This window comes from Bactrocera latifrons, unplaced genomic scaffold (genome assembly GCF_001853355.1).
Source record: "Bactrocera latifrons isolate USDA-ARS-PBARC rearing strain unplaced genomic scaffold, ASM185335v1 scaffold_1, whole genome shotgun sequence".
Lineage (NCBI taxonomy): Eukaryota > Metazoa > Arthropoda > Insecta > Diptera > Tephritidae > Bactrocera > Bactrocera latifrons.
Genome location: NW_017534407.1, coordinates 827917 through 840286, shown reverse-complemented (window position 1 = coordinate 840286; position 12370 = coordinate 827917). Strand labels below are relative to the sequence as shown.

General features: G+C 37.1%; 4 protein-coding genes across 4 annotated transcripts; 2 read left to right on the top strand and 2 right to left on the bottom strand.

The window, feature by feature from the left end:
- Window positions 1–1887: 1887 nt before the first annotated feature.
- LOC108965044 (dnaJ homolog subfamily B member 13) lies at window positions 1888–5263 on the bottom strand. Its single transcript, XM_018927212.1, has 5 exons — window positions 5172–5263; window positions 4803–5114; window positions 4392–4743; window positions 3930–4330; window positions 1888–2210 (listed from the first exon to the last, which is right to left on the bottom strand). The coding sequence occupies exons 2-5, from the start codon at window positions 5023–5025 to the stop codon at window positions 2062–2064; spliced, it is 1125 nt and encodes a 374-aa protein (XP_018782757.1). The 5' UTR covers window positions 5026–5114; window positions 5172–5263; the 3' UTR covers window positions 1888–2061.
- A 547-nt stretch (window positions 5264–5810) lies between these two features.
- Window positions 5811–8830, top strand: LOC108965024 (patj homolog). The gene is made up of 2 exons (XM_018927180.1): window positions 5811–7556; window positions 7611–8830. Exons 1-2 carry the CDS (start codon window positions 5910–5912, stop codon window positions 8661–8663), a joined length of 2700 nt encoding a protein of 899 aa, XP_018782725.1. The 5' UTR covers window positions 5811–5909; the 3' UTR covers window positions 8664–8830.
- A 98-nt stretch (window positions 8831–8928) lies between these two features.
- On the bottom strand, window positions 8929–9979 carry LOC108965051 (protein JTB). The gene is made up of 2 exons (XM_018927223.1): window positions 9376–9979; window positions 8929–9311 (listed from the first exon to the last, which is right to left on the bottom strand). The coding sequence occupies exon 1, from the start codon at window positions 9847–9849 to the stop codon at window positions 9385–9387; it is 465 nt and encodes a 154-aa protein (XP_018782768.1). The 5' UTR covers window positions 9850–9979; the 3' UTR covers window positions 8929–9311; window positions 9376–9384.
- Window positions 9980–10267: 288 nt separating this feature from the next.
- Window positions 10268–12002, top strand: LOC108965029 (DNA polymerase epsilon subunit 2). Its single transcript, XM_018927194.1, has 2 exons — window positions 10268–11004; window positions 11062–12002. The coding sequence occupies exons 1-2, from the start codon at window positions 10302–10304 to the stop codon at window positions 11937–11939; spliced, it is 1581 nt and encodes a 526-aa protein (XP_018782739.1). The 5' UTR covers window positions 10268–10301; the 3' UTR covers window positions 11940–12002.
- The last annotated feature ends 368 nt before the right edge of the window (window positions 12003–12370 follow it).

The following is a 12370-nucleotide window of genomic DNA, read 5'->3' as shown; positions in this document are numbered from 1 at the left end:
AAGAAACTTTGTCTGCAGCACTTTCATTAAAAACACGTGGAAACTGGAGCAAAAGTCAAAAGAAACAAATCGCAGTAGGCAAAAAAATAAATATTAAATTTTTAACTTAAGTGAAAACAATAAAAAAAAAAATCGTATGATCATGAATGTGCCATTTAAATATTCAATTATCGAATAATATTATACTCCAACTTCTCTAGACAATTCAAAGTAGTCAAATTTATGTGAATTAAGTGTAAATGCAGAACATGCAGTTTCATGTGCAACACACATGCATTTGCATGTAAAACATTTGTCTGTACATGCATGACAAGCGGCAAATTTAAAACGAAAATTGTTACAAAGAAAAAATTTACATATATATATATATAAATGCATATATGTATGAGTGTAATTTTTTGAGTTTATTACTTTTTGTAATATTAATTGCATAAGATTTAAACGAATTTTTTTAAATATAAATATATTTTTAACTTATCTACTTACTCACACGTCTACAACTAACCATTTATTCTAGTTTTCTTTAAAAAAAAAAAAATCATAAATTACTTTAGCGAAACAATCGTTATAAAAGTAGGGCTTACTGCGAAAACATCGGTACGAAACGGGTGGTTCTCAATGAAGTAATACATAAAGAAGTGCGAATCGCAATTACCCGTCTGAAAAATAAAAAAGCGGCAGGGATCGATGGATGCCGGCCGAGCTATTCAAACTCTTTCTTTGTAGAATGTGGCCGGACGAAAGCATACTTGACGATTGGAATTTAAATTTAAAGGGGGGACCCCACAGTGTGCGCCAACTAAGCTTCGCAATATTCCATATAAGGTTCTAACGAGTATACTGTGTGGAAGATTAAAGCCCACTGTCAACAAACTGATTGGACCTTATTAGTGTGACTTTAAGTTTGGAAAATCAACAACTGAAAAGAAATTGACCCAGCGCCAAATCTCAAACGGATGTGTAAACTTACGTTAAGTAACACCAGAAGCTCCATCAGGATCGGGAAGGACTTCCCTGAGCCGTTCAATACCAAATGAGGTTTCAGACAAGGCTGCTACCTATGAAAGTACTTCTTGCAACTACTTCAGTCTAATTCTAAAACAAAATAATTTGAACTTCAGATCTGAATAGGGAAGGTAGAAGGGTAGAATCTGCTATAAGAGTAATATCATTGACCTCAACAACCGTGCCGTTAGTTCTGGTTTCTCCAGACTGTATAAGGAAGCGAGGCAAATAGGTCTGGTAGTGAATGAGGACAATATGAAATAACTGCTGTCATCGACCAAACAGTTATCGCACTCGCGACTTGGCTATCACGTCACTGTTGACAGTCATAACTTCGAAGTCGTAGATAATTTCGTCTATCTTGGAACCAGTATTAACAACAAAAGCAACGTCAGCCTCGAAATCCAACGCAAAATAACCCTTGCCAACAGCTGCTACTTCTGACTGAGTAGGCAATTAAGCAGTAAAGTCCCCTCTGGATGCACAAAAATAATATTTTACAAGCCATTCATCACTAACATCTAATGAGTCGGCGTTACGAGTTTACGAGTGTACGAGAGATAAGTTCGGTTGAACATTTATGGTCCTTTGCGCATTGGCAATGGCAAATATTGCAGTCGATGGTGCGATGAGCTGTACGAGATATTCGACGATATTAACATAGTCCAGCATAGTGATCCCATAGGATTTGTCCGTATTTTGAATGGCCAGCATCTTGATTTGTCGGTATTATGTCATACACCATAAAATTCACAATTTTTAATTCAAATGGTTTGGGAAAAATTTTTGAGAAATATAAAATTTGCCACCCTGCTTTGTGACATAATATTTAACGTGGTAAAGTTCTGTTTTATTTCAAAACAAAGTTTTTTCTGTAAATTTCCGATCGATTATAAGATTTGTGATATATGTATGCACGTGTATAAAATATGAATTCAGGTTTCCGAAAACAACGTAACATCGTTGAATTTAAAACAAAATATAATAAAAATACACATTTCGAAAACACCGTTATCCCGTATTTCTTGAATGGGTAGTTACTAACGGCCTCTCAGTTTAGAGTTTGCCTCTTCCTCCTCTCTTTTGCATAAGTGTGTGAATAGGGTGTGGAGCATCTTCAGCTTCTTCTTCCAAATCTTCCAATTCATCGAAGAATTCCTTAGTTATGTTCCGCATTTTATGTGTCATAATTCTCGGATATTCAACTGAAAAGAACGCACCAATTAGAAGTAATCACATAAACTTTAACTATGTATGTACTAGTCTTTAAAGAATAAATTTGATGTTGACCATAAAACAGCAATACAAGCTTAAATTTCTACAAAGAAAGTATTTCAGATTAAATGTAAACAAGCTCTTTATTTTCAATTTATAATTTCACTCTTCTTACATATTTTATATGCGATTCTTTTGATATTTTACAATAAATTTTTTACCTCCAAAGAAATTAAACTTTGAAGAGACGATAGTCCATTAAAAAATTCTCAGCTCTACAAAACAGACCTTATTATTTTTTTCATAAAAATATTCCTTTAAAAATTATACACAGTTAAAGTTATGCATCAAATGTACTGTATTCTTATAGTACGCCATGTCGTATGAGCAACATTGTAAGTAACAAATTGAGAAGTTCGGCCTACCATAGTAAAAGAATTTTTTGCCAAAATTCGTTTTTTTTTTTATTACACATAGTTTACTTAAAGAGTGGTACACTATTTATTGCGGCCCTCCAGCTAATCGATACCATTTTTGTAGTACGATTTATTCTTTGCTTCAAAATAGATCTAAGTTTTGGCGATCACCTCTTCATTCGGCGAAAATTTCTTTCCAAGTAAGCATTATTTTAATATCTAAGAATAGAAAATAGTAGATAGGGGTCATATCGGGAGAATGCGGTGGATGCGGAAGCAATTCAAAGAACAGTTCATGGATTCTTCACAACGTTTTTACTGACTTGAGGAAGAATGCAATGTCTTGGTGAAATAGCACTTTCTTTTCCTTCAAATGCAACCTTTTGTTGGCGATTTCTCTCAAATGGTCGAATAATACCATGTAATAGGCGCTGTTGATGATTCTTCCATTTCCAAGATAGTCAATACAAATTATTGGACGCGCAGTCCCCTTAACATTGTCAGCTGCCTGTCGAGGTTTTTCCACGCTTTGGGGCAGGTTCAACGTATGCAGGTCACTTGGACAACTTTCGATTGGACTTCGGAGTGAAATGACAGAGCTTCATATGTTTCATCCAATGTCACATATCGACACAAAAAATCGGGCACTTCGGCCCACTCACTTTTCAGAGAGCTTTATCACACTCAAATATTCGTGAATGATCTCTGATGTACACGTTCAGTTGATATTTTTTTGTGGACTTTTTAATGCTTTCGACGGTCTATTGTGTTCACTGCCTTCGGTGAGTATTTTACTACGTCATACCAACAATCTTTGGTGGCTGATTTTTCTGCAACATTGTCCGGGAACTCGTCATCAAGCCAAATTCAGCATCAACTGTATATATTTCTTTCAAAAAGTAATATTTTAAACAACATGCGAAATTCCTTTATATCCGTTTTTTTACAAGAACTAAAGTCCTTCACTCAAAATAATATAATTCACAAACTAATGATCCAACAGCTGTTAAATTTATAAACGTGCCTCTTGAAGGTTAGGGCTATGTGCCAGGCCCGTCAATTGAGCTGTTCAAATATTAAATACACCTCATGAACTGACGAACAAATTTTTATGAACCTTCGTTGACTCAAAACTGGTTTTAGACAAGAGCTCTTAAAACTATTCGAATAACCTGAAAACCGCTTATTCGAATATCCGGTTTATATTCCTTCGTATGACTAAGAGTATGTTTTATATCTAATGTAACTGCGTACCACAGCCATACGAGTATCTATTTCCCATTTCAGTCTTACCTTGAAATTTTATAATTAGATCGCCAAACTTCGTCTTCTTCAATCCAGCGGGTCTCATATCAGGAGCAATTGGTAAATTTTCACAAACTGGAAGTCCCTCCTTTGGCATAATTTTCATATAGCCAGGGTATACCACATCGGACACGTTTATTTTCAGAGCACGCTTATCTAATGTTTTAATTGTGAAGCTAAAGCCGACAAGCGCGTCCCTTAAACTTATGTTATGGGTATAGATTAAATCATGATGGTGGCTGCGCTCGAATAGATGATGTGGTTTATCAGCTGTTATAAATATAATATCTGCTGGTATTTTCGTGGGACTGCGGTCACCTTCCTCCTTAAAGCAAAATCGTGTGCCTTGGGTGGTGCCTGGTAGTATCTTGAGTTTAAGAGTTTTCTTTCTAAGAATCAAAAATATAATTTTTGTAGACGTTTATAAATTGCTTGCATTATTATCTCCACCTTTTCTCTGTGCGTGTTTCCTTCGTGTCAATGAACTCTTGCCTCCAGACGTGCATTAATTTCGTACAACCTTTGAATACTTCTTCTAACTCCAGATAAATAATTTTCTCTACCGGCGGGTCTTTCTTACGTACTCCAATGCCATGTTCCAATGTAGAATAGAGCAAAGGTGGGTTCGTAACGATGTCGATGATATTTGCGTAAGGCGAGTAGCTGCCAAAAACGTCATGATATACTTTCATATGGTCACCATGATATTGATAAGGCGGAAAGTAACCGTTAGGCAATTGAATGCCTTGAAATAGTCCAGCCTCACCGAAACGATCGTAGATGGCTCGATACAAATCGTTTCCTACAAATTATCGCCTTAAAAATGTTGGCATATGTGTATTGTAACGCTGTTGTTCTTACCTAAAACATCATAGGCCATGTTAATATATTCCCATTGGCGATTAGATGACAAAGGTTCCATATGTGTTGGTCCCAAAAGAGGAACGAAGTCACGTTCATACTTTGGATCGCGATGGGGACACAGCTGTATGGCCAATTTGCGATACGCCAACGTTATACTCTCCTTGGGCGCATCATGAGGCACATTTAATACTGCATAGTAATCGAGTTCGGTGCGATTCATGTGGGCTGAGAATGGAATGCTCCAATTCGTTATTACAAACTAATTTATGTTTTCGTTATTGAATATTTGATCAAACCAATTGACTTTCGCTGAAAACAAATACTTTTGTGATTTTCGTCAACAATCAGATTATAAATTATTGTTACTAGACCGAACAAGTTCGAGGAAATGGCTCCACGCAGAGACATAAAACGGGTTTTTCCCGAGTTTTTATGGTGATCAGCACCCGCATTTTAGCTTAACAATATGAGATTGCTGCATTTTAGCATATAGAGACACTACTAGAGGAATGCGTTGGGAGCAGCTAACACGGCAGTCGAGTCAACGTAACCGAAACGGAACCGGATTTTTTATCCGGTCACGAATTGTCAACTCGGCAGAATTCATCAACAGGAATGCGGCAACACCTATCAAATCATGTATCTTGCCACCATCCATTATTCATCCTTCTTATAAGTAACTTGTAAGCTTATCATCATTCGTTAAGCTGTTGTTATTGTTGTTTTAACGGTTATCCCGTTATAACCTTACCCATTATAATCTTTAACGCTTTCTTTGAAACCTTTTTGTTCAAAATCGCACCTCTGAAACTAGGGTTAGCCATAGAAGATGAATTCCTGTGTAATTCGCTTTAAGTGATTTTTTTATACAAATATTTACGAATAATGGTACAAAGGTGAAACACAAAAACAAAGCAAATAGCTTGAAATGGCAATACTATTTCTATTAAAACTAGGCAGCACATGTTTAAATTTAATTAGCTAAGCAAAGGAAAAACGAAAAAATTTGGAAAATTTCTGTCCTATGAAAATTATATAGATCGTTATCAAATATATTCGTGTTATAATATTTTATTTGTGCTTGTACGGATATACAATACTACAATGCATTTGGGAGCGGACATCTCTAGTGCCCTGCAGCAAATCGAAGCTGTTAAAAAGGGCATCGATGAATCTGAAGATCCAAAATTGCAAATGCAAACTGCCGAGAGCCTTAAAACAATTTTAGATTTATTACAGGATCCAGTTTTTCGTACAATTGTTCACGTACAGGATTCCCTTTCCGAATTAAATGCTCAGTTAGCGCAACATCCATCAATGCTCCCCAATGATTTTGATATCGACGTGGCTGGAAATTTGGTGTTGAGTATTAACGGTGGTGATGTTATGTATGATTTTTCGTCTGCTCCACTTTCTCCTCATTCGGGTCCAAGTAGTCCAGGGAGTGGACAACTTACACCTTCTGTATTGACGGGAGCACTCGAATCCGACGAACAAGGACGTCCACATTCTCAGAATTCTAAAATAGCAAGCGATCTCTTCGCTGCAGACTATGCTCAAATACAGGCCATTGAGTTGGTTAATGATGGTACTGGTCTTGGATTCGGAATAATTGGTGCGCGCACATCAGGTGTGACTGTGAAAACTATTTTACCAGGTGGGGTTGCAGATCGTGATGGACGCTTGCGTTCTGGAGATCATATTTTGCAAATCGGTGATGTAAATTTGCATGATATGGTGTCTGAGCAGGTGGCAGCAGTACTGCGGCAATCAGGTACGCACGTGCGCCTCGTAGTGGCGCGTCCTATGGAGCAGTCATCGCCTGCACAATTTACACTAGAACCTGGAAGTGCTATAGTACCCACGCGTGTTTTAGCGGATCCTGTGGAGTTAGAACGGTACTTAATTTCTACTGGTTATCCGGAGATATTCGGTGAAAGTTCTACTGCGTCTACGCCACAAACTACAACAGAAGATGAAAGATTTATTTACCGCTCGGATGATATTTCTAAACGTCCACCAATGGCAGTACCGACTATCGATTTAGTTGAATTTTTGGATTTACCCGAAACTGAGAAACTACAAGTTGAATTGACTAAAGACATGAATGGTCTTGGCATTACTATAGCTGGATATGTCTGCGAAAAAGAAGAACTTTCAGGTATATTTGTAAAGAGCGTTTCACCAGGATCTGCTGCGGATATGAGTGGACGTATTCGCGTTAATGATCGCATTATTGAGGTGGATGGTCAATCGTTGCAAGGTTTCTCGAATCACCAAGCGGTAGAGCTGCTCAAGAAATCAGGACAAGTAGTTAATTTACGCTTGGAGCGTTACTTACGTGGTCCAAAGTACGAACAATTGCAACAGGCTATTGCTGCCAATGATAAAATACCAAGTGTTCCGTCAACACCTTCAAGAGTTAATTTGCCTTCTCCCATTACGCCAGTCACATCACAACGCACATCGTCTGTGGCTAAAACACAATATCCGACTCACGTCGCAGAAGATTCGCATGACCTATCTTTTGATGGTATTTCTAATTTATCATCAGCCATCGTCCCAGATTCATTTATGGCTGTCACGCCAGGAACTACTACGTCAATACCTACAACTACTTTAAGCAGTTTTGGATCGGGTAAAAAAATGATAGCAGTACGTGACTCCATTGATGGCACACCCAAAATTATACCTACAGACGTTTCCATAGGTTCGATTGGCAAGTCTGAAAGTGAATTAACTGAAGTAGAAGTAAGTAAAATCGTTAGTGGTTATTGAAATTTCACTTAACTTGTGTATTTAAAGGAACCAATGCATGCTAAGAATTCAACTTTAATTTCTCGGCATAAATACTATACTGATCCTGAGTTAACTCCAGATGTTGAACAGGAAATCATACACAAATGGAAAAAGATTGTCGGTCCCGACGTTGATGTGATAGTTGCGCAGATTAAAAAGTTTGCAGTCGGTGGTTTAGGAATTTCTTTGGAAGGAACCGTTGATGTGGAAGGTGGACGTGAAGTTCGGCCTCACCATTATATCCGTTCAATACTGGCTGATGGCCCTGTTGGTGTAAACGGTGTTCTTCGATCTGGTGATGAATTATTGGAAGTGAATGGCGAACGTTTGCTCGGAATGAATCATTTGGAAGTAGTTGCTATACTCAAGGAATTGCCACAAGATGTACGTATGGTCTGTGGGCGAGGCAAGAATGCTTTAATGCCATTCTCAGATGACACCTTAAAGAAATTAAGTAGCAATTTTGAGAATTTAATGCCGACTTCTGATCGTTTGGTGAAAGCCAAATCCGATGGCAGCTTGGCCACTGCTGGTTCGGTCAACGACGACTCGTTCAACAAGCTTAAATCACGCTCACTGGAGCCACTTACAGGACTTGCAATGTGGTCGTCCGAGCCGCAGATAATAGAACTGGTCAAGGGCGATCGTGGTTTGGGCTTCTCCATACTAGACTACCAAGATCCATTAGACCCAAACGATACGCTAATTGTTATAAGGTCTTTAGTACCGGGCGGAGTAGCACAATTGGACGGGCGTCTTATACCCGGAGATCGTCTGTTATTTGTCAATTCTATTAATTTGGAAAATGCTTCTTTAGATCAAGCAGTTCAAGCTCTAAAGGGTGCACCCAAAGGAGTGGTGCGTATAGGCGTAGCTAAACCGCTACCAATGACAGATAATTCTTTGAAGAGCGGAAATGGCAACAGCGTTGATTCGAAATGCGAAGACTCTTCTATGGATTCAAGCGGAATGGTGGGCAGTGAAAATGTCTCAATGCAGCTAAGCAATGCCTCCACAATGATTGTTGAGCCGGATTTAATTCCAGATTGGCGGAAATAAGTTATTCATATAAAAAAAGAACCAAGGAAAGATATCGAAGAGCAATATCAACTTATACCAAGCTATTGAAGCACCTTCTATGCACCCAAACTAATTCATTGAAAGTTGCAAACTGTTATTCTAGAATAGGTTACAAAAACATTACTCGTATGTCGGAAGTAGAGGATAACGAATGTTTGTGTTCGAACGTTTTATGTTATTGACGAAATGACTCTTTAAATTTATTTTATTCGAAAATTTTAATTGAACTATACTTAATTTACAATCTTACTTATTCTTATATAATCTTACTTATTCTTATATAATCTAGCAATGCATTCCATTTAGTAAATTTATAGTTAGCGTCCCTTTTGGAAGCTTTTATATTATTATTATACAAATATATGTGCACATATTTAGATAAACACAACAAAAACATATTTCTATTAACTTAAAATAAAAGTTTAAATTTAAGATAGAATACCATAATTAACCATTTTTAAGATGATATCGTTGTTAATTTTAATCAAGAATCTGGATTTTTTCATTCTTAAATTTTAATCAGCATTACGGTCGTAACAAATTATTCTCAATACACTTAACCTATCGTTAAAATCTCATAACTTTAATACATACACATCCATTTCCCCGTAGCCTAAAGCTGCATTACTGAAATTTGTAAAACGTCAATTGTTATTAGAATTTGAGTTCGGAGTTTCAATCGTAGACAAACCTCTTAATGTTATTGCATGCGGTTCAATTGTCGTTCAATTTTTAAATGTGTTCTTCGTGATAATATTCGATCTCTGGCATATGAAACTAGATAGCTAAGTGAGCCTATACAGAAGCAAGTAATCTCAAATTTAATGAAATTACGCTGGTCGATAAGCGCGACACGATCACAGCTACGCGTCACAGTTTCCCCACTTCTACAACGTAGAACTTCCTTGTAATGCGTGTGTATGCATACACCAAGGCTTTTGCTTACAATATCAAATTCGGTGCACGGATGACATTCCTGTATGACACTATATTCTTCGCGCTGCCAGCATGTGGAATTGTTTTCAATGACGAACTGTTGAGCTCGCGAGCGTCGAGTATTCTCGCTGGAAGGAAAATGCGACTCGATAATGAGAACTATTACTGTTGCAGCCACTAATAGGCTGAGCCCTAGTAGCATGTGACGCCTTTGACAAGTTTCCAACATTTTAAGAGTTAACAAATATCTCGCCAAAAGTTGTGAATCTTTCGTATAAATTGTTTAATATGCAATTTTCTTTGCTTTTGTATGCAATCATATGTATATAAAACAGCTGTGAAACAGTGCTGACAAGTTGAAAAAACAGTGATGTCCATTTATAAATATGAATTCAATTTCTTTAAATACACAACATTTACTGAAAATAATTTTCTTTAAATTTGTATTTATATTACATGCTACTAGCTTTGATTTTATAGTAAATGAATAAAGCATTCTGTAATAAATTAAAAAGTATGCTATGTATATTAACATAAAAAGCTCAGGTTATTGTTTGGTCGCACTTTTTACTAATATTTTTGGCGCCACTTTCTTGAATGTATATATTAAATCTTTTGGCTTAACACAGATAATTTTATAATTCACCTAATTCAAATCAATATTGAAAAATATACAATAAAATGGATGATTTAACGAAGCTTAAAAGAAAAATAACAAGTTCCTTCAAACTAAGCGGATTTCTTATACGGTCAGAAAATAGTGCTTATTTGGCGGAGCAACTTCTTCCATTCGATGATGGAGAACGTGAAAAATGGTTGACTGTTATCACTGAAAACTTGCAAGGTCAGCGCTTACAGACGACACAAGTAGAGCGAGGAGCACTGGAAAAAGCTATTAATGAAATAAATCGTGTTGGTTTGGATGAAGGTGAGACTATTTTCTCGGTTATCGATGCGTTCAAAGTGCCACGCTACCACTATAATGCACAAAATAAAAAATTTGAACCAAATAAGAATTTACGCACCATATTGACACGTCCAGCTTTAAAAGCAGGATACATGCGAGAGAGATATGCAATGTTACTGCAAAAGACGTTACGTCACGAGTTGTTTGCTCCAGCTATAATACAGGGAGGAGTTTCAGTGGGGTCCCAAGTGAAAAAATTCAAATTGCAATACGCAGAGAATTTGCTTGCAACATCATCGGTAAAAGAAGCAGTTATACTTGGTCTATTGGCACAGCTGAAAGAAGGAAAATTTTACATAGAAGATCCTACGGGTAGTATTGAATTGGACTTAAGTGGAACACGTTTCCACTCTGGTTTCTTTTGTGAGGGATGTTTCGTCTTAGCTGAAGGTTCATACAATAATGGCATCCTTAAAGGTCAGTATGCTGAAAGATAATTTATGTAACATTTGTATTAAAGTTATTTTATTTCAGTTGATGGCTTAGGATTTCCACCTGCGGAGGCAGCGACTAGCTCCAGAGCATTTTTTGGTACACAAAATAGTTGGGGTGGAGAATCGGTGAAGTTACTGAAATATTCCACACGCCTACAAGAACTGGAAAGTACAAATACTGAGGCCACGCTGGTTTTTCTATCAGATGTTCGTCTAGATAACCCAGTAGTTTTAGACAGATTGCGTATGTTATTTGTGGGTTATGATTCATGCCCACCTGTTGCTATAGTGCTAATGGGACCATTCGTTGCTTCCAATAGCAATTACCATTCACTATCTCAAAATTTAACGGCACTGGGTACGTTAGCGGCTGGATGCGATCAGCTGAAAAAGCAAACGGATTTGATAATTATTCCTTCTTGTGAAGACCCAACAGCTCCAAATATTTTGCCGCGTGCCTCACTACCTGAAACGCTCACAACTGGTTTGTGTAAAGCATGGCCACGGACAATTTTGGCAACTAATCCTTGTCGGCTGCAGTATTGTACGCAACAAATTGTCGTTTGTAGATTGGATTTAATGGCAAAGTTCTGCCGCAACACGTTACATTTCCCACCTGATACAGATAATATCGAACAACATTTTGCGCGTACTCTGATATGTCAAAATCATTTAACGCCTATACACCCGATTGCTACGCCCGTGCATTGGGATTTTGATTCAGCTTTGTGGTTGTATCCATTGCCCGATTTGGTTGTTATTGGCGATTCATGCCAAAGTTTCTCAACAACACAACATGGTTGCACCGTGCTTAACACAGGATCTTTTGTGAAATCTAAATTTGCTTTTAAAGTTTATATACCGGCGAGCCGTACAATTGAAGATTCAGAAATACCAGATGATATGACAATGGAATGAAATTTCTGTTTTTTTTTTTATCATTTTAAGTGTAATTGTATTTATATTTGGCTTATGTGTTTTTTTAAGTGGTATAATAAATGTTGCTTAATTTTATTTAAGATTATTTATTGTGTTTATATAATATATAGTTATTAGTAAATCTGTATATGTACATACATATGTATGCCTTTTCTGAAATGCGGAGGGTTTTCAAAACATCTGGAAGATATAATACTAAAAACACAGTGTTTTGTTTTAAATTGTGTACCCTGAGCAGGGCATATTTAATTTCCAATGAAGTTTGCAACACCCAGAAGGAAACGTCGGAGACCCTATATACATATGTTTATGTTGTTATAACGACGTAATTCTGCCGAGCTGACAGATAAAACCTTCGGGTCCGTTCGGGATACGTAGACCCAATCAACGTGGGAACGGATACATGTACA